Source organism: Pteropus vampyrus, unplaced genomic scaffold (genome assembly GCF_000151845.1).
Source record: "Pteropus vampyrus isolate Shadow unplaced genomic scaffold, Pvam_2.0 Scaffold349, whole genome shotgun sequence".
In the NCBI taxonomy this organism is placed as follows: domain Eukaryota; kingdom Metazoa; phylum Chordata; class Mammalia; order Chiroptera; family Pteropodidae; genus Pteropus; species Pteropus vampyrus.
This window is the reverse complement of record NW_011889130.1, coordinates 1,787,311-1,809,482: the sequence shown is the minus strand read 5'-3', so window position 1 is coordinate 1,809,482 and position 22,172 is coordinate 1,787,311. Positions and strand designations below refer to the sequence as shown.

The following is a 22,172-nucleotide window of genomic DNA, read 5'->3' as shown; positions in this document are numbered from 1 at the left end:
GTTTTGTCCATTATTAATTCATATAAAGATCTTGAGCAAAGCCTGTAGTTTCAGTTCTTAAGTTTCCCGACTGTGTTGATAGATAACAAGATGCAAAGGCAGAACACAAGAGCCACCTGGGTGACTGCAACTCACCCTACAGCTGACCCAGCATGCCAGCACTGGAATGGCAGAGCACCACCCAGGGCCTGCACCATCCAGTAGGAGCTGTTGGACTGGGTCAAAGCTCTTAACCTCACTTGCCAGGCATAACTTGTCCAGCTCCTGCTCATTTCATTTTTCTGGCAACTCCACACAATGGATTCTGTTACCAGCTCACTCTGCAAATGCAGAAATTTTGGCCAAGCAGTGGTAAAACTGGGATTCTGCCCAGCAATGTGTGACTCCAACCCCCGGGCTCTTAACCCCTCCCCCAGCCCACCACATTCCTGCCGGGTTGTATCAGACAGCAGGATGTCAGAGGTCTGGGCCTTCACAAAACTCCACAATCTTCTCTTCCTGGAATTCACCTCCCTGGGAGTCCTTATTACACTTTCTGAAACTCTCATCCTCCCTTGAAAAAGGGAAACTCTTTCAATTCTAAAAGATTCTGCAGAAGAACCTGTGGGCAATGCTCCATTATTAATAGCAGCCGCAGAGGCTGAACTCCCTCAGTGTTGAGAGGTAAACAGCATTCCGAGCACTTTCTTCATTTCTTCCTCCGGAACTGCCCAGACTCTCCGTACCCGCCGGCGGCATCCTGGAGTAGCCTCTGCCCCACAGCGGCTGAGCAGTCCAATGGGGGGCACCCACACGGCGGGAGGTCGGAGCGTGGTGCTAGGGAAACTCGAAGCTGACCCAGGCGGAGGAGGTAACACTGGGGTAACACGGAACTCACTTCAGTGGAGGGGGTGACACTGGGGATACCCGGAACCAACCTGGCGGGGATGAAACTCGGGGGATGTGGCACCGACCTGGGGGAGGAGGTGACGACGTGGGGACGTGGAACTGACCCCGTGCGGTTGTTCTGTGACACTATGAGGGGACTCGGAACTGACCCGGTGGAGTAACACTAGGGGGTTGCGGAAACAACTCGGGAGCGGGGAGCCGGTGCTGGTAGGACGCAGAACCGATTCGGACGGAGAGGGTACTGGAGAGACGTGAAAACGACGCGGGGGAGGGTAAGGGTCCCAGATCGCGACGACTGTCTGCCGCTCACCTGCGCGTGGGCCACAACCAGGCTCTTGTTGCCTTCGCCGTGATACCCCCATTCATTCTCGTCCATCTTCCCCTTGTCCATCCCCTGGTGGGGCTCTGGAGCCTCGTGGGACCGCGAGCTGGGGACTGCCAGTCCACCTGGGCACCAGCCGCCGCCACCACCGCCGCCAGGGGAGGAGCGCCTGTCAGCCGCCGCCTGCGCTCGACCTGTTGGCCAGGACTCGCAGGCGCGGGCAGCCGGAAGCCACGCCCCCGATGGCTGCCATGGCGGAGCCGGGCAACTTCTGGGTTCCTGTTTGCTTCGTCTCCATTGACCACAGCTGGAAGATGGGCCAGTGGCCATCTTAGGTGCTGGCATCGTGACTCACTTCCGGAGCGCGGTCTTGACGACCGGAAGTGAGTTTTTAGCCTGCGCGCCGGAAATGAGGCAAGAGAGGCAAGGGAGGCGGAACCAGGGGCTGATCGGGTGGGGCGGGAGTGTGGATCCTAGTGGGGACAGGAGCTGGGATCCAGGTGTACCTGGGGTCGAGTGCTCCCCTCAAACCGGGACATGGGGAGCAGGGGTTCAGGTGGGATTGGGTGGTCTAGGTGGTCCAGAGATAGGGCGTAAGGTCTGTCTGGATTCACTTTTTTGCATGTAGATGTCCACTTGTTCCAGAACCATTCTCTAAGCTGTTCCACTGATCTATTTGTCTATTCTTTTCCCAAAACCCTACCATCTTGATTACTCTAGCTTTATAGTAAGTCTTTAAGTCAGTATTCCCTTGGCTTTTTTTGCCTTCTGGAAGAGATTGTAGAAGATTAGTATAATTTCCTTAAATGTTTGGTGTAATTCACCAGTCAGCCCATCTGGGCCCAGTGCTTTCTGTTTTGGAAGGTTATTAATTATTGATTCAAATGCTTTACTATCTAGGCCTATTTCGATGCTCTATTTCTTCTTGTGAGTTTTGGTGGATTGTGTCTTTCAAGGAGTTGGTCTATTTCATTTATGTTATAGAATTTGTGGGCATATGTGTTTATAGTAGTCCTCTGTTGTCCCTGTATTATTGCTTCATTTCATTCCTTATATTAGTAACTTGTCTTCCTGTTTTTCTTAACCTAGTTAGAAGCTTAGCAATTTTATTGATCTTTTCGAAGAACCAGCTTTTGTTTTAATTTTCTCTATTGAATGTTTGTTTCCCATTTCACTGATTCTACTCTTTTATTATTTCTTCTTCTTACTTTGGATTTAATGTGCTCTTCTTTTTCTAGTTTCCTAAAGTGAAACCTTCGATTATTGGTTTTAGATCTTTTTTTAATATGTATTCAATGCTATCAATTTCCCGCTAAACACTGCTTTAATACATACCACTTTTGGTAAGTTGTACTTTAATTTTCATTTAGTTCAAATTATTTTTAATTTTCTATTGAGAATTATTCTTTGACCCATGTGTTATTCAAAAGTGTATTATTTAATCTAGACATATTTGGGGATTTTCTGTCTTTGTTACTGATTTCTAGTTAAATTTCATTGTGGTCTGAGAACGTACATTGTATGATTTCTGTTCTTTTAAATTTGTTAATGTCTACAGTTGTCAATTATATCGTATCGACTGTTCATGCTGTTGAGTCCAACTATGTCCATACTCATTTTCCGTCTGCTGGATCTGTCCATTTCTTATAGAGGGGTGTTCAAGACTCCCAACCAAAATAGTGGATTCATCTATTTCTCCTTGTAGTTCTGTCAGCTTTTGCCTCACAACATGATGCTTTGCTGTTAGGTGCATATACATTGAGGACTGTTATGTCTTCTTGGAGAATTGACCCCTTTATCATTATGTAATTCTCCTCTTTATCCCGGATAACTTTCCTTGCTCTGAAGTCTTCCCTGTTTGAAATTAATATAGTTACATCTACTTTCTTTCGATTAGTGTTAGCATGGTATATCTTTCTCCATTCCTTTGCTTTTAATTTATATGTCTTTATATTTAAAATGGGTTTCTTGGAGACAACATATAATATAGTTGGGTCTTGTTTATTGGTCCACCCTGACAGTCTCTGTCTTCTAATTGATATATGTAAACCAGTGATGTTTACAATGATTATTGCCCGTGTTCTTTCTTCCTGTTTTGGTCTTCTCCCTTTCTTAGCATTGTCAATTGCATCTTTTTTAAAAACCCTTTTTAATGGTTGCCTTAGAGTTTGTAAAATACATTTACAACTAACCCTAACCAAGTCCACTTTCAAATAACACTATACCACTTCACAGGTAATGCAAGTACGTTATTACAAAATATTCGTAATTCTTCCCTCCTGTTCCTTGTATAATTGCTGCCATTCGTGTCATTTATACATAATATCTAGTTATCAAATATGCTATAGTTATTTTTAACAAACTTATCTATTAGGTCAATTAACAAGAATTTTTTTTAAAATTATTTTATCTTTATTTTTCTCTAATGTTCTTCCTTTATGTGGATCTGAGTTTCTGACCTATATAATTTTCCTTCTTCCTGAAAGTTTTTAACACTTGTTGCAAGGAAGGTCTACTGGCAACAAATTAACTCAATTTTTGTCTAAGCAAGTCTTTATTTCTTCTTTGTTTTTCAAGAATAATTTCACAGAATACGGAATTCCAGGTTTTTTATTTTTTCCTCTCACCAGTTTAAATATTTCGCTCCACTTTCTTGTTTGCCTGCTTTCTGAGAAGTCGGATGTAATTCTTATCTTGCTTTGCTGTAGGTAAGCCTTTTCCACCCCCCTCTGGCTTCAAGATTCATTTTCTGCAGTTTGACTATCATATGCCTATGTGTAGTTTTATTTTGGCCTTTATCCTGTTTGGTGTTCTCTGAACTTCATGGACCTATGGTTTGGTGTCTGACATTTTTGGGAGATTCTCAGTCATTGTTGCTCAAATGTTCTTTCTTTTGCTTTCTTCTCTTTCTGGTATTCCCATTATGTGTGTTACATCTTCTGTAGTTGTTCCACATTTCTTGGAAAGTCTCTTCCATTTTTTTTTTGTTTGTTTGTTTTATAAGTTTCTATTGACATATCCTCAAGCTCATAGTGTCTTTCCTCAGCTATATCCAATTTTCTAGCCCATCAAAGGCATTCTTTATTCTTGTTTTAAAATTTCCAGTTTTAAATTATTTTTTAGATTATTCCATCTCTTTATATTACCCATATGTTCTCACATGTTGTCTATCTTTTCCTTTAGTGCCCTCAGTATATTAAAGTTATTTTAAATTCCTAGTCTGATACTTCCAACATTCTTGCCATATTTAAGCCTGGTTCTAATATTTGCTGTCTTTTCAAAGTATGTTTGGTTTTTGTCTGTTTATTTTTATTATACCTGTTTTTCTGGAAAGCCAGACATGATGTACTGGAGGAAGAGAACTGCAGAAAATAAGCATTTAGTAATATAATGCTAAGGTTTCGGGGGGAGGGGAAGCATTCTATAGGACCATGCTTAATCTTTTATTAGTGCCCCTATACTTTTTTTTTTCTTTTTACCCCTTTAGGTGGTAAAGTATGGCCAGAGGGGACTGGAGTTGGGTATTTCCCTTCCCCCATTAGTTAGGCTGTGGTTAAATAGTTTGACTTGAGGGTAGACCTGGTTAAGAACAATGCTATAGGGCATTTCAAAATGGTTACTTTTCCCCTTCTGTTGCTGGAAGACTGAGGGGATTTTTCTCCGGTATTCACTATGAGAACCTGATTGAGCTCCTGGAGGTAAAGCTCATATAAATGTGAGGGTCCCCCTATGCCTGGGTCCTCCTGGCACTTTTCTCTCTCAGATTGGTCCACACTAAGCCTCCAGCAATTTGTCAATTATAGTTCAGGTTTTCCTACCCAGGTACTACTTACAGCTACTCTGGTGAGTTGTGATTCTCTGTACTTGTCTGTCTCTACAATATTGGGGGCAATGGCATATGTTGTGACCTTACTTCTATAATGGATCTAAAAGAGTTGTTGGTTTTTCAGTTTGTTCAGCTTTTTATTTATTGTTAGGACAAAGTGATGAACTTCTAAGTTCCTTACTTCTAAGTTCCTTACATGTTGGACCAGAAACTAGTTGTAAGATTTTTGGTTACTGATTCAATTTCTTGTTATAGGTCTATCCTCTGGAGTCAGTTTTGATAGTCGGTATGATTCTAGTGATTTGCCATTTCATTAAAGTTATCTAATTTGTTGGCAGTTATATTGTTTTATAATAATTTATGTAATGTCATTAGCAATGTCCCCATTTTCACTATTGTTTTCAGTAATTTGAATCATCTGTCTAGCTAAAGGTTTGTTGATCTGTTGACCTTTTCTAGGAAACTACTTTTGGTTTTATTGATTTTCTCTATTGAGTTTTCTATTTTATTCATCTCTGCTCTAGTCTTTACTGTAATTTCTGCTTGGTTTGGGTTTAGGTTATTCAATTATTTGGTGTATAGTTATTCACGGAACTCTCATAATACTTTATGTTTCTGTAAAATCAGTAATAATTTCTTCATTTTCATTTCTAATTTTAGTAGCTTTTTATCTAAAGGGCTTGTCATTTTGCTCATCTTTTAAAATAAATAACTTTTGGTTTTGTGGATTTTCTCCATTCCCTATTTCATTATCCCCGCTCTAATCTTTACTTCCTTTCTTCTGCTTGCTTGGGGCTTTTTTCCTAGTTTCTTACGGTGGGAGGTTAGCTTATTGATTTGAGAGCTACTTTCTTTCCTCTTGATACCTTCTTTGACACTGATTATTAAGAAGTATGTTTCATTTACACATTTGTAAATTTCCCACCTTTCATTATTTCTGATTTTATTCCATTGTCACTGGACAGTAGAATTTGTATAAATTCAATCTTCAGTTTATTAGGACTTGTTTTTTTTTTTTTTTTGGTTTAACATATGGTCTATCCTGGAAAATGTTCCATGCACTCAAGAATATGTATCCTATTGTTGGAATATTCTATAGATGTATTAGACTTAGCTTACAGCTCTGTTCAAGTAATCTTGGCTTATAGTCCTGTTGATATATACTATTTCATTTTTGATATTGTCTTGTTTTGTGTATTATTAAAAGTGAGGTACTGAAGTCTCCAACTATAATTGAACCACTCCCTTCAGTTCTGGCAGTTTTCGCTTATTATTGGGCTCTGTTGTTTGGTGCATATATGTCTATAATTGTTAAATCTTCTGGGTGAATTGACTCATCATTACATAGTGTCCTTTGTCTCATAACAATTTTTGTTTTAAAGTCTATTTTGTCTATTGTATAGCCAGCCACTCCTGTTCTCTTCTGGCTAGTCTTTGCAGGGAGTATCTTTTTCCATTCTTTTACATTCAATGATTTATATCTTTGAATCCAGTGAGTCACCTGTAAATGCATAGTTTGGTCATGACATGAGAAATCTATGAGGTTTGGTAAGTAAATCTATCAAAGTTCTGAGTATCTATTATATGCTTCCATTTATATAAAGTACAAAAATAGGCACAGGTGACCTGCACTGACAGACTCAGGGAGTTATTCCTGGGAAGAAGAGTGGGAACAGAGAGTATGAGGGCTTTAGGGGTCTGCCTTCATTTGCTTCTCATTTGGACAGTGACTGTACAGTGTGTTCAGTTAGCAAAAATCCAGCCAGTGGACACTTGTTTGCATTCTTACATGTGTGCTGTACTTCACAACACTTTAGGAAAAATAAAGCAAATCTTGATTCTTTGAGATTGAGGTGAACAAAATTGATCCTGGTGTGTTTATGTGTATGACTGATTCCTGTTCTCCTCCTAGGAGGGCCATGCAAGGGTGTGCTTACAGTATCCATGCAGGGAGGCCTTTTCTGTGGGTGAGGTACTGTGGTATTGCCTCTTCCTGCTTGGGGGGATGGGGAAGGACTTCACCCCAGGGACCTGGTCTTACAAAGGCAGGCTAGGCTCACGAATGAACAAGGTAAACTCGTAAGAGCCAATGTGCTTGCCCACAAAAACTCTGACAAAATGGCAATACATACTCCTTACAGCTTTGCTGTTTGGACACAGCTGAAAGGTGAGTACACACAGAAGCAAACCTGATGGCAGCCCATCCCTGCCAAAATCCCATGCCAGGTGATGTCAGAGCATAGGCACGTCTGTCTCTCAGGAGGTTTCCATGGCAGGAGGTAGTCCAGCACCTTGCCAGGGCCAGCAGACAGAGGCATCCCATTAATGTGTGTCCCAAGAAGCACTCCTAGGGTGGCCCAGGGAACTCTGTGACTATTGATCATACAACTGTGGTTCCTGTGTGCAAATCTAGACTGTACATTAGGATGTGCATGCTTTCCTGAATGCAAATTATAATTTGGTAAAAAGTTGACTTGAAAATCACACTCCACAGGACAAAGGCCCAGCTCCGTGTCCTGGTATCCCAGATCTTGGTTATAATGATAGCAGCAAGAACTGTATTAGCAACACTCATCCTCTGAGCATTTGCTGCATGCTGGATACCTAGGGCCTAATGAAGCTTCACAACACCCTCTGAGCAAAGAACTACTACTGTTCCCAACCTATACTGGAGAAACCGAGGCTCAGAGAGGATAAGTCAGCCAGGGTAAGTCAGCTACCAGAAGGGGATGATTCAACCAAAGGTCTGTTGCCAAGCTGGAACTGTTGTTTCCAGTTCTGGTATCCTGCTGAAGGGGTACGGGGGTGAAAACTGCTATTGGGAGATGGAGTGGGTGGGAGTGGAGACATTCCCTCTTAGAAGGCTGAGCAGGAGGCCTTTCAGCACCAAATGCCCCCTCCCACAGGCTCCTAGGATGCCGCCTACCTGGAAGGCTGTCACTCGACCCCTGAAATCAAAAATAGCATATGCAAGAACCCGCTGAGGGGCAAGGAAGGCCTCAGCCTCTGTGCTTGTGCAAATCAAACATTCGCCAACACATGAGACTGGGCCAAGGCCACAATGTGCCCCACACATGATGAGAGCCAAGGGAAAGGTGGCGTCCCCACCTGGAAAGGCCCTGCCCTGCACAGCCCACTACCAGTGTCCCCTCCTCCTAGGGGTCTCCTCCAGATCTAAAGCAGACTCTTCTCAATCTCTTCCAGGGATCTGTTGGGTCAACACGGGCTAGCAGAAGAGGAAGAATCTTTCTAGCCATGGAGTTAGAAAAACAAGTCTTGAAAGAAAGTTTCAAACTGAAGATAGGTTCAAGTCAGGACAGTGTGAAGGCAGTGTGCTCTCATTGCCACGGTGCTAGTTGTTCACAACATGTGACACCCATCTGAGGAGGCACCCCAAACTCCCTCTTCTCCCCACACCTCCCAATTTGGACCCAAGGTTGCTTCCAGCTCCCACCACCAGGGTTTCTGATAGGCTGGTTTTGTTTTAGGTGCTGGAAATACAGTACATAGCAGGACCCACAGTCACCTGGAGTAGCAAGTCAGAGCAGCCACAGATAACAAGCCTTGTGATTTGTCTTTGTATTATTCTTTATTTATTGGTCCTAACAATGTGACCCTTCACCCAGGCCCACTGTTCCTATGTGCACTGGCTTTACAGACTTTCATGCCATGTCTGTCCCTAGTCCCAACAGATTTCTCCTTCCTATTCCTTTTCCATGCTCTGCCTCATTTTCTCAGAATCTGAAGGCATTTTTGTTTGGGTCTGTGTAAAGGGTCTTTGGCAGGAGAACATGCATATGATCTTAAAATAAAGACAACATTCTGACACTAAGGCAATGCACAGGGGGAAAAAATACAGTACTCAGACATCATTGCAAATAAATACCCCATACAGATGAAGTTATCATAAATGTAACATTATTTCTTATGAATCAACACTGTAATAGAAGGTAAAAATACAGGTCCCTACAACTAGGAATAAATGCTCGTTCCAGGAAACAGAACTTTTATTCTTGCTACTTATAATAATTTGTCCTTTATTTTGGAGGAGGAAGGACACTTTCTTCTTCCTCTTCAAGTACCAATTTGATCATTCATACAGCCTCACTCAGCAAATTGGACAGGACACAGACCTGGTTTGCTAAGGAGCTTTAGCCAGTTCTGTTTCCTGAAATTAACAGTGATTAGTTACACCAAGCAAGAGAATATATAATGTCTTTTTCTCACATTTGCAAAGAATACTATGGCTAGCCCTCACCCCCACTGCATGAGGCCGACAGCACTGGCTCCCCTGCCGTCCGGCGGCTCTTCACAAACGTGGCATATTATTCACACCACTTGCTTAGCTTGTCCCATAAAGTCCATTTGGTTCCCAGAGCACGCTCAAGGTTTGTGTTCACTTTCATTTCTCAGCCCCTGAATTTGCAAGGATCTGCACAGTAAAGAATCACTGACTAACAGAATTTTGCACAATTGTTTTCTTTCCCTCAATGAAGATGCCCAGTTTCAGGCATGAAGGTTCAAGCCCATTCACACCTATTAGTCCACACTGGCCTTCAACATTCCCAACTGGCTCTTCACTGTCCACTTTAGAGAATAAACTATGCTGGGACACCTCCCTTAGCTGATGAAGGCACTACTGGCAATGATTACTAGCAAAAAGGTGTTGAAATAGAACACCTTAAAAATTGACTGCAGAATTTTCTAAGTGTACCACAATTTGGCACAACAACCAGAATAACAAAACAATTCCAATTTGGAATTTCACTGGTACAGTTGTATAAAATTCTGTTAATCAGTCATGCTTCACAAGGTCCTAAAGCCCAGAAAATTCTGGAATTTGTAGGTAATACTACTCACTCAATAATTTATCTTTTTGTTTTCAAGTGCCTATAACTGTTTAACCAGAGCAAAGGTCAAGTTTTCTTCTTGTTACATTGAACTATTCCTAAGAATAATAATAATACAATATGAAAAACCCCAGAATCAGAATACCCTGGATTTCTTAATGAACATGGCATTTAAAACCTGTAATTTCAAACATGAACCACAATGCCGTATAATCAAAAAGGCTGCTGAACCACAGCGTGGATATGTTTAGCTGAGCTCTTTGCTGGGTCGAAGCCTTCATCTAAACAGTCCAGAGCTACACACTAGGACACATCTGCGCACGTGCTGATGTCAGATCAACACGTCGGGAGCTAAGATGGAGCACTATAGGACCATGAGATGGACCACGGTATTTGAAACCGTCTCTATGTGAGGGATTAAGGAAGCAAATATAATATTAAAATGTCAAAAGTGCACAGGTTGATCAAATGAAAAAGCAGTATCTGTAACAGGGAGGCCCCAGTGGCAAATGTTTCTAGCGGGTTCCTAAGCAAGCCTAGCAGTCGCTGTTCCAGCAGGTTCTTCAGCGCTTGTACAAGGCCCTTCCAAGTAGCAGTTGGCGGCTTTCTGAACATTAAAGCTTTTTTCCTCTGCCATTAAAAACTTGGGAATGCTATTTTGAAAAGAACTGCAGTGGTATATCCAAAAACGTTTCTAAGTGGACTTTTAGGCTGCCCTTCCTTCCTCTGCGTGGGCCCATGGGAGGGGAGGGGAGGGGCTGCAGTGTGACAGGGCCGGCAGCCGAGTTCTCCCGGCAGCTAATCTACAGCTGAAAATGGGAGAAAACAAGACAGTGTTAGAACCAGTCACCTGTCAGATAAGTAAAGTTCTCACCGAGCTGTGAGGGTGTGGGTGCGTTAGTAGCAACAGACTAGACCTGCATGTGTTAGGGGCGCCTCTAGCCCCGAGTGCCTAATGAAGATACTTTAAAATTATGAAGAGAAGCTGTGTGCCAGGCTCGGCGATGGGGGGTCAGAAGCGGTGTGCAGGGCCAGCAGACAGCCATGCCCCTGGAAGACCTGATTGCACAGGAGGGACAGCTTGACCCTTCTCAAGTGGGAGGGGAATCCAAGACCCAACATCCCAACAGCAAAGCAGCCCAGAGCGGGGGACAGGCATGCCCAACCAATATCTTTCCATTCCAGCAGTCTGCAAAACTCAAGGTGGTATGTGTAGCACCTAGAGTCTGGTGAGAACTGAGACACACTTGGGAACCAAGGGGAAGAGGAGAGTGGGGACAGATAGCTATGTGAAGGGGCAAAGCAAATTCCCCCTCTGGGACATGGAGAGATGAGGCAAGGAGCCCTTCAGGGAGAGGACCACAGCCTCATGCTCGGTGGCCCCCACTGGGTGACAGGGAGAAAAATACTGAGAGGTTCTGCTTCCAAATGTGTCAACTCAGATGGCCTGATGCCAAACCTCTGATGTGACTGCAGCCTCTGGGAATGAGAGAGCCCCACAGCTGCCTCTTCTGCCTGTCACCATCCTGCAACTGCGGAGATTAAGGAGAACCATATTCCACCTCAGTGAATCCTCAAACTAGCCCTGGACCCATGCAAGGTTCCTTTCCCACACGGGGCTGGGTTCAGGCTGGGGGTTTCCAGAGCTTTGTATCTTAGGATCTAACATCTCCTGGAAGGAAGGCCTGATAATGGAACATGGACTGGAGAAATTTGCTCTGAAAGCTGGGGACGTTCCAAGGACAAAAGGACAGGCTTCCTCCAAGAACAGGAGTCTGGTCAGGCACTTGGGAAGTTTTTTTCACTGAAAAAACCCCAGGCCTTGGGCCTGCCAATTTGTCACCTCACAGCCCACTAAACCAGTGTGCAGTTCTCAGAAACAGAAGTTGAGGCTGTGAGTTCTGGTCTCGGGGTATGGCCAGGAGTGCTTGTGCCATATGAGTGTGACTGCTGCCTGGCACACATGTATGCCTGGGCTGGAGGACTCAGGGCTCAGGACTGCTCTTTCTCTGGGTTTAGAGGAAAGAATTCTGTACCTCTGTACCAAATAAGATTTGCAGTGAAATGCTGCACGAACTACAAAGTAATTCTCTCCATCATCTGAGGCTATAGGTGGAACCCCGGCTGGAACCTCTAACACTGCTTCCTGAGTGCCAGGACAGCACAACTGCACATAGATACATATGGAGGACATGCAAGTTTCAATTCAGGGTCTGCCCCTTCCTGTGGGAGCCGATGACACCCAGGCCCTGGGAAGCCATATTTTTGTAAGGACTCATGGCTCCAACCCCGCCCTGACCCCTACCCCGACCCTGCCAAAGTGCTGTGAAGGGTGGTCCTGAAGGATGAGAAGCAGACACAAAGCTTGCAGTGTCCAGGTGGAGCAGTACGCCACGTCGGCTAAATCCTTCCCTCTGTGCGTTAGTCATGGTTAAGACCAGCCTAGCACCGCGGTCCCACTGCTGCCAGGTTAGTTGAGGTGAAGCAGACAGGTGACATGTGGCAAGTTAGCTGTAGTGTGCGGCCCCCTGGCCCTAATCACAGCAAATGTTATACTTCTCGCCACAGAGCACCTGAGTAGCGAGCCCAGCGCCCTCGGTCCTGTCGCTGGCACAGGCGCAGGTGTGACTTACGCTTGGGGTGCTGGGCTTGGCCTTGGAGGTGGCCTTGGTACGGCCCCGCCGGGTCTGCTCATGGTCCAGCTCAAGCAGCTCTAGTCGCTGGGTCAGTGCGAGCTTCTGCTGGATAGCCATGCGCAGCAACGAGTTGAGTGTCTTCTTCTCATCCTCGGCGGCTGCCAGCTGCCTTTGCATCTCGTCCAGCTGTGTGATGTACTCGTCACACCTGTAGGGACATGAGAAATGAGAGCATGGCTGAAGGACTCAGGCAGGGGACATGGGCTGAAGATGGGAGGACTTCACTGGGGTCCCTCTGCTTATTGGGCTAGAAGAGATCCTATCCCTTAGCAGTTTGGCTTTCTCTGGGAGAGGCTCTATGAAGCCTGTTTTCACTAAAGAAAGTGGAGGCTGCCCTTCAAGTCCTCAGGTAATCCAGGGGAAAGACTCAGATTGTTCCTATATCAGTGCTTACACACAGGAAGTACTCAGTAAATCTGCACTGAATGGCCAACCAGAGCCTGAAAAGGGCAAATGTGGACACTGTGAACAACCCATTTTGGCATCTGCTTAACTGTGACATGTGCCCTTACCACCACCACTGGGGTATGGAGCTGGGAGAGAAAAATGCCCAGTCGGGGTCTGTCCCTGAGGGAGCGAGTGGGGCTTGGGTGGAGGGGGCAGTGGGCACACCCACCCACAGCCCAGCTGCAACTCTTCCTTCTCCAGCGATCAATGGCCCACAGCAAGTTTTAACCCCTACCCAGCCAGTCATGAGCAGGTTTATGATCTCAGATCCATCTGAGAAGTCAGGTTTTTTAACGAGTTGAAGTGAGACAACATAAGTAGTGCTGAGGGACTGAGATCTTTCCCAAGCACTCTGCCCAAGAGAAGAGGCTTCCCTAGAAGCCTGAAACTTTCCTTTTCTTCCAACTCTCCCATCCCACATGCCTGGACTACCTAAGGGCTAGTCCCTTGGTGCCTGCCAGACACTGGCCAGCAGATGGCGATATGCCCCTCAGGACTGCAGAAACACCAGGAAGCTGTGAACTTCCCAGGGCTGTGTCCCTGCTGTGCTTCCCCACTCCCAACCTTCCTCCCCATTTCTGACCAGCAGGGTCAGACAGGGAACACTGGGACCCCTCATGCGGGGAGAGGGGAGCAGACAATGAGATGATCTTCTTTCTTAACTTACAAACTTCTTGCCAATTTCTCGGGGGCAAACTCACCATCTGTCAGTTATTGACCTCAAATCTAACTTGTGTTAACTGCACACATGCAGCCCAACCTCTGGGAACCCGTCCTCTTAGCCTTTTGCCTTCAGCTCCCTCATCTTACATGTAAAGTGGAGATAAAACTGGGCCCTCCGGATTTTTACAAATTTCAGGAATGACACTTTCCCCAGGGCCAAGCAGCGAAAGGAACAGTAAGGGTTACCTGGTAGCAAACATGGCACGCAGGGAGGAAAAGGTGGCTGCGTCCTCCTTGAGGGCTTTGAGTTCATTGCGCAACTTCATCATGGTCTCGGTCACCATCGCTTTTTCATTCTCATACTTGCTCTTCAGGTTGGCGAGGGCCACTTCTGCTGTCTGGGGTCATAGACACACAAAGTGGGTGGGTGAGAGGCGCAAGAGTTGTTCTCCTGTTTCAGCAAGTGCCACAGGCCAAGACCCCAGCATGCCCCTGGCCCCTCAGTGTGCTAGCCTCTCCCAGGGCACCAAGTTGAGGCTCTCTCACATCTTTCCTTCAGTAGCATGACCACTACAGACTGCAGCCTAAGGCTTGGGCTACTTAGTGGTGACAAAGGCCCTGGGAGGGACACTGGAGAGGATGAGGAGCCCCGCCCACCTTGCCACCCAAGTACAGTGCGCACCTGCTTGTTGGCCTTGAGCACCGTGCGCAGCGTGGTGATCTGCTCCCGCTTGGTGCTGAGCAGTGACTTGAGTTTGAGGATCTCTTCCATGAGTGCCTCTCGGTCCTTGTCCACAGCGGGGCCCAGCTCTTGAGAGGCCAGGCGCTGCCGTGACAATTCTGTGGTACGGTCCACAGCTGCCTGCAGGTGCCTGATCTGGTCACGGATGATGGCAATCAGGTTGTAGATGTTCATGGGTTCCCGGCGTGGGTCACTCAGAGGTGAGGGCAGGGAGGAGCTAGGTGAAGGGTTGCTGTCTCCAGCCCCACCCTCAGCAGCTGCCGGCCCCTTGGGCAGGACAGGTGAGTGGCGCCCACGGGCCTCAGGGCTGCAGCGACCTGCACCAGCTGGGCCCTCTCGGTAGTAGTCCAGCACAACACGGGTGGGAGTCTCATTGTTGCACATGCACACATGGTGGTAGAGACTGGCTAGCTCTTCACTGAAGGTCACCAGCTCATCCTGGGCCACACTCAGGCTGCCCTGTGTCTCACCTGCGACATCACTGACTTTCTTCAGCTCTGTCTGCAGCCGGACCAGCCGCTCACGGTCCTGGCAGCTGGCCTTCTCCAGCAGGGATACCTTCTCAGTGAGCGCCTGACACTCAGCCTCGTGTCGACCCTTCTCCTCAGCGTGCCAAGCCTCACTGGCCTCGTGTGCACTGCACAGAGCCTTCAGCTGCTCCCGGAGCTCACCAGCCTCTGCCAGGGCCACACGGTACTTACAGGCCAGGATCTCAGGCCCATTGATGTCTACCTCATAGTAGTCACCATCCTCGTGGCTGTCACGCTCTTTCTCACTATCCAAGGCCGTGCGTCGCTCCTTGCCAGCCTGCAGGCGCTGCAGAGCACTCAGGTTCTCTGTGAGGCGGTTCACTTCCTCTTGCTGCTCTGACAGGGCCCCCCTCGCCTGCTCCAGCTGTTTCTGTGTATCCTGCAGTGTTGCCAGCAGGCCCACTTTCTCCCGCTCCATCTGCAAAGGCACAGAAGGGCCTGTCAACAGCTTGCAGGAGTCCACACAACTGGTGAATCCAAGAAAAAACCCAATAGTGACCCCATCTCTCATCTTGCTGGCCTGTCTGTGACACTGTTAGATAGAACAAGGGTCTCAAGGTCTGGGTGATTCTTACTATATACTATTCTTGCTAAATGTTAAAATGTAGTGCCAGTGTTTTATGGACACAGCTGTAACCAGATGAGCTTGACCATGACCCAACGAGATAAATTTAGCCAACTGCAAAAAAAAAATCAACATGTTATTAACCAAACAGCATATATAAGCATGGCTAAGCCTCCCTTCTGGGAGACAGAGCTTTGGATATAAGAATCCTGTCTCCCTGACTACCTAACAACAGCCGCGTCTTTTTCTTGAATAGAATACCTCAAGTGACAAAGCCCTTGAGTTTGGTAACATGTCTAGGTAGGGGTACCATGTGTGAGGTTACCGTCAGTCTTCTACCACCCAGAAGTTTGGGGGCCACAAGGGCCCCTCCTCAGAGATGTGCAGCAAACTGAGGACCTGGGTACAGACCCTGAGATTCTGTTCAGTTCAGGACAGGAAATCCTGATGTGGCATGTCTGCAAGACACAGCAAGGAAGACTACATGTGGGCACTGCAGAGGGACAGTGGTGTCAAAACCCTGAGTAGTGTCAAACTTCAATGTCATAATCAGAAACCTACTTCTCGGGGCATCTTCCACCTGTAATGCTACAGGTCCATTTATGTAGCAATAGCAGTTTCAGATAAATGTGAGATAAGGTTCGTGAACTCAACAAAGTGTTGGGGGTGGGTGATGGGGGCATGCTAGGAGTGGAAGTAGGCCCCCCACTCACTTGCATCAGCTGCTGCTTCAGCTTCTGGATTTCAGAAAGGTTGAGCTCGCTGAGGAGGTCAGACACAAGGCTGGGGCAGGGTGGGGCCAGGCCATCCTTGGTGGGCACAGAGGTCTTATTGTCCAGTGGCAGCTTGGCCAAGCCGCTGTGCTCAAAGCCATTGGCCAGGGCCTCAGCATCATCACTGAGCTTGAGGCCATCCAGGGAGACGTGCAGGTGGCTGGTGTAGAGAGAGTCATTGATGCTCATGTAATGCGACAGCTCCTTGCGCAGGCTGTTCTTCTGCTCCCGCTCTGTCTTCAAGGTCTCTAATGCCTCCTCTAACTGCCGCTCTGAGATTTCCTTGAGCCGGATGGCATCCTCCAGCTGGCTGTTGAGGTACTCAGTCTCCTCCTCCAGACGCTTAATCTCATGCTTGAGGCCCTCAAACTCCACCTGAGAAAGAAAGGTCGATACCCTTTTAAGCCTGAACCATCAGGAGGAAGCACCAATGTGCTAACTCCATGGCTGCTCAGAGGGTTCCGGGCATGAGGTATAAACACAAAGGACAAGTGTGCATAGTACGACAGCTGGAGCTGAGCTGGAGACTCTGTGGAAATCAAAACAAACACATCGCACTGCAAATTTGTTAAGATGGCTTAATATGTCACCAAGTGTATTTTAAGTTCTATAAAACTACTTTATAGTTGCCTAGATAGTCTAAGATAAAATATGTATCTAGACCATTACTTCTAATGATATTTCAAAACCAAGGAATTAAAGTTCTCAGCGAGGTGGGATGTGCTGCAACCCGTCAGCACCCGTATCCGGAGACACCTGAGTGAGTGGGAGAGGCAGAACACAAAGTCATGCCTGCTGAAACTGTATTTGCAGATGGACAAGGAAAGAGCAGGCAGAAACCTGTGCTGGTTGTAGGGGCTCAAGGTCTACAGGCAATTTTGAAAAATGTTTTTTATTATTCTGTAATATTTATGCAAAAAAATAAGGAACAAACGATTCATAGGCAGGACTAAGCGGATCTCTGTGAGTTGCAGCCCAGAGGAGAACTCCAGGAAGGGGGCTAGACTCCACCACATGCCACCCAGGGCCCAGAGATAAGGTTTCCCTCTCCTTAGGACTCTTGTGCGTATAAGAGCTGACCAGCAGAGCATCACAGAAGGCCTCTTTTGTGGCCAGATGCAAAGCTCCTGTGCCTGCATTCTCAGGGAGCAATGAGTCCTCTGCTGGTTTTTATAAACACAGAGATTCTGTGTTGGGATAAACACATGGGTCCACACTTTCCTATGCAGAATTTAAACTGGGTAAAAGGTCCCTGCAGGGCTGTAGCTCTTGGAGAGGTATGTGCCAAGGGCAAACACTGAGGGACCTGAGTGCACAGGACCACCTGGGTGTCATATCACAGGTGAAGATGACCCTCCTCATCCCATCCACTGCTGAGATTACTTGAGGGCAGAAGATGACAACTTTGACATCACCACACTGCTCCTCAAGAAAGGCCCACTGTCTTCACCCAGAGGCTCCCCCAAGGCAGGAAGGATGGGAAGGCTGACAGCTCCAGGGTACCACAGGACATGAGGATGTCTTGGGCCTCCTGTCAGCACCTGAAAGGGAACTGAGCTGGACTCCCAGCCTCTGGAGTTTTCTGGTGTCACCTCTTTATTGGCTTCTCTATTTTTCCCCATTTTTGCTGGCCAAGACATGTAGCCAGGCCAAACTGGGTCAGCAAACACTACAGCCAGAGGACTTATTCTCATGGTCATGCAGGAGATGGACTCTACCACCACATCCTGATCCACGGTGATGTGCAGCCCTGGGCTCAGGCGTGTGGAAGGAGGCAGGGAACACCTGCTGACCATAGAGATGGCAAAGTGAGGGGGTACGTTAGCCATGGTCCAAAGCCAACCCACCTGCCCAGGCCAGTCACTCACCTGGTTTTGCCTGAGCACAGACACCTGCTTCTGCAGACTGATGTTCTCTTCCTCCAGCTCCGAATAGTCTTGCAGCAGGCGGGCCTCCCGGAATTTGTATTCCTTGATGTCATCCCGAAGGCGGCCCCGCTGGAGCTCCACATTCTGGTTGATCTGCCAGGAGAAAGCCAGATGTGACCAGCCTGCCCCAGCTGGCCCCACCACCCCTGGAGCACAGGAAGCTCAGCACAGTCAAGTCAAACACAGCTGCCTGGAGGGGAGCTGGGGCCCCAGGTGGTGTTGGGTGAGGGTGACCAGCGAAGGGTCTCAACTCATTCTGACCCTCAACTCCTCCATGTTATAACATGAATGAACCTTGAAAACAAAGTGAAATAAGCCAGATACAAGAGGTGCCATATTATATGATTGCACACATATGAAATGTCCAGAACAAGAAAATCCAGAGACAAAAAGTAGGTAGATCAGTGGTTGCAGGGAGGACTGACAGTGACTGCTAACAGGGTTTCTTTTCTGGAGTGATGAAATGTTCTAAAACTGGTTTGGGATGGTGCATAAATCTGTGACTATACTAAAACCCACTCAAAGTGGGTGAGTTATAAGGATGTGAATTATCTCAATAAAGCTATTAAAAAAAAATAGTTCCTGCCTCCAAGTTGCCTTGAAGGAGTCTGACATCCTGCAAGGAGTGACGAGAGCAGACTTACCTGTGGATTTCTCAACCTGATGTTGCCACGTACCATGAGCAAGAACCTGGGTCCCTTGGTCCCAGACCCTGTGACAATCTGGGGTCGTCTTGGCCACTGAAGGATGTTTAGCAGTTCCCTGACTCCTGCCAACCAAATACAGCCCTTTTCCCTGTTATGACAACTAAAACTGTCTCCAGATAGGGCCAATGTCCCTGCAGGCAGAACTGTCCCCTAGACAAACTATCTCCCCTCACTTCCCTGCTACTCCAAGTGGTATCTTTGAATATCTGCAAAGATCTGGTGCCCTCAGACCACCACCACCCAACCAGGGCCCTGGGCTAGAAACGCCTCACCCATGAGGCCCCACAGCTCGCTCTGTTCTCTCCAATGGTGCTGGGAGTTCTCGTGATCACATCCATGCACACACTTTGCAGACAAGATTCTAAGATTCCACACAGGCACACACAAAACAGTGATGGTGCACTGGTACAATGAAACAGAACCGAAAAGAAAAAAGAAAAGCAAGAGAAGAGGGGAGAGTCATCACGTACAGCTAGCACTCTGACAAAGGCTTACTACCATGATCTCTAGCAAATGGAAGGACAAAGCCTCCTCAGTAAGTGACCCAAAGAAGTGCCCGAGAGCTGACGCCAGAGGAAAGAGACACTGAGTTACCAGAGAAAAGTAACTAGAGAAAAGACCCCCTACCCAAGAAAGTAAAACTCCTGGTAAATAGGAAAAAATAAGCACAATGACAGTGTAAGCAGCAATATGAAACACTCACTGACTTGTTTTCATTTATCTGGAGAGGCAGCTAGAAATCCCTAACAAAGTTCTCGTACAACCTTGACGCAGGTCATCATACATTTATAGCCCAACTGTGAAAGTTAATTTTAGTGTCAACTTAGCTAAGTCCCAGCGATCAGATAGTTGGTCAAACACCAGTCTACATGTCACCATGCAGATGAGAATAACACCTAAAATAGCCGACTTTAAATACAGCAAGATGACCCTTCATAGTGTGATGGGCCTCATCCCATCAGACAAAGGCCTTAAAAAAAAAAAAAGACCAGAATTCTCAGGAAGAGAAATTCTGCCTCCAGGCAGCCTTTGGACTTGAGCTACAACATGGACTCTTCCCTGGGTTTCCAGCCAGCTGTCCTGCCATGCAGATTTGGGGCCTGTCAGACTTCACAATCCTTTGAGGTGACTCCTTACAATAAATCTCCCTCTCTACACACATACACAACCCCTCCATCACACACATACCCTCCAGCATATATACAAACACACCCTCCACCTCCATCACATACTCATTTTCCATCTCTCACAGACACACCCTATCATACACACATGCTCTCCATCACACACACACATACACCCCTATTGGTCTGCTTCTCCAGTGAGCCTTCATTACTAACACAATGACTAATATATCAGAACCATGACCATGTGCTCACCACATCCACTTTGGTAAGGCAGGCTGGGTCCTCCTCACCTGCAGTTCAGCCTACTCTGGCCAGGGACACCTGCTGGAAGCACTTGCCCACTCTCAGCATGGGAGGACATAGGAGATGAGATGAGACTGGGGAGGCCATGAAATTCCATTTCTGTCCCTGCAAATAGGCTTTATTTAAAACTCAACAACTCCTCTCAAAAAAGCAAGTGACTCTGAGGTGGTCGAAAAGAAGACAGAGATAAGACTAGGTTCCAGGCTGACTGCACAGGCCGCACCCGGAAACCTGTGCTGAGCTGAATCCCTGCACAGCCTTCCTGCACAGGGGTCGCCTTTGTTCTTTATTGATATTCTTCACACACCAAAAGGTTCACCCACTGAAAGTATACAAATAGTAGTTTTAATTTATTCAGAGTTATGCACCATTATCTAGCTCCAGAACATTTTCAGCACTCTAAAATGAAACTGTATGCAAAGTAGTAACCACCAATCTGCTTTGAGTCTCCATGGATTTGCCTTTTGGGGATGTTCACAGAAATGGATCTGGATGTATGGCATCTGCCTGGCTCAGGGCTTCTTCATTGGCACTGTCTCCTATGGGTACTGCGCCTGGTGCTTGACTATCCCAAGAGGCTTCCCCCATTCCTTCTCTGCTGAGCACCGACTATGCTGAGGAGTTCACTGAGGCTTCCTAAAGTTGCCCATGGATGACACACCAAGGAAGGCTCCGAGCAGATGAGGAAGGTGCTGTGCTGCAGTCAGGCTAGGAGTCTGCACTGCAGAGGAGCCAGGACATCATGTCGCAGAAGCCCCATCCGTGCAGTACAGGAAGGGTGCACCGCCTGCGCAGGAGCACCCCACAGCTGGTCTGTGCTTTCCCTCAGAAAGAGGCTACCACCTAGCCTCAGTCCTGCCAGAGCCATAGAGTCTACACAGGAAGGTGACCACCAAGGCAGAGACTTGAGCAATGAAGCCACAAGACAAGGAAAACCAAGGGTTGCCAACCACCAGAAGCTAGAGGGGCTCCACGGGGAGCACAGCTCTGCCAATACCTTCAATTCAGATATAAGAAATCTAACAGAATAAATTTCTGTCTTCTAAGCCAATGGTCTGTGGCAATTTGTCATGGTGGCCCAAGAAGAGAAATACAGGTTTGTATCAGGAAAAGAGGTGCTGCTGTAACAGATACTTGAAAATGCAGAAGTGGCCATTGGAGTTACATAGCCAGAAGCTGGGAAAGTTTTGAGGAGCATGACAGAATAAAGCCAGACTGCCTTGAGACTGTTGGCAGAAACAAGAAACAATCATTTCATGTGATCCTTGTAAAGTGAAAAGAAGAGAGGCACAGAGAAAGCTTCCGTTGACTTAGGAAGTGCATGTAGCATCATGAGAGAACACTGGGAGAGGTGTAAACACCAGGTAAAGGTGCTCCTTAGACGAGGAAAGGCTGTCGTCATTGTAAAGCAGCAGAAAATCTGGTTGAGTTGTGTGCTTGTGCTGGGTGGAGAGCAGAACTAGTAAACAAGGAACATGGACACTTCACTAAGGAGATTTTAATTAGAGTGATGAAAGTGCAACCTGGTTTCTCCTTGCTGCTTATAATAAAATGTGAAAGAAGAGAGAAAATGAGGAAAGAACCGGTAAGCAAAACAACGACAACAACAAAAAACCCCAGAACTTGAAGATTTGGAAAATTCTCAGCTTGTCCATACTGCGAAAGATGAGAAAAGAGTGTTCTGGAGACAGCACCAAGCGTGTTGCTCCCAGTCAACCAGCTGGCTCAGAGGCCAGCAGGCCATGGCATCCTGAGTTCCAGAAGGCAAAACACCAAGCCACAACGATTATTCTCAGACCTTGAAA

At 46.8% G+C, this 22,172-nt stretch overlaps 1 protein-coding gene and 1 long non-coding RNA gene across 7 annotated transcripts in view; one reads left to right on the top strand and one right to left on the bottom strand.

Annotated features, from left to right (window-relative positions):
- Positions 1–22,172, bottom strand: part of LOC105304687 (inositol-pentakisphosphate 2-kinase) — a 125,141-nt gene that overhangs the window by 62,885 nt on the left and 40,084 nt on the right. For 4 of the 6 annotated variants that reach the window (XM_023522558.1, XM_023522557.1, XM_023522555.1 and 1 more), the window contains 5 exons: positions 18,171–18,323; positions 16,243–16,677; positions 14,375–15,382; positions 13,939–14,090; positions 12,520–12,730 (listed from right to left, as the gene is read on the bottom strand). In XM_023522558.1, coding sequence (XP_023378326.1) covers positions 12,520–12,730; positions 13,939–14,090; positions 14,375–15,382; positions 16,243–16,677; positions 18,171–18,323 — 1,959 coding nt within the window. Of the gene's footprint in view, positions 1–1,198; positions 1,442–8,606; positions 10,696–12,519; positions 12,731–13,938; positions 14,091–14,374; positions 15,383–16,242; positions 16,678–18,170; positions 18,324–22,172 lie in introns of those variants that run through there. The other 2 variants (XM_011378945.2, XM_011378959.2) reach the window with 2 other exon arrangements.
- LOC111731104 lies at positions 5,716–9,983 on the top strand. The gene is made up of 2 exons (XR_002776953.1): positions 5,716–7,743; positions 8,241–9,983. It is a non-coding gene; the product is annotated as an uncharacterized LOC111731104 (long non-coding RNA).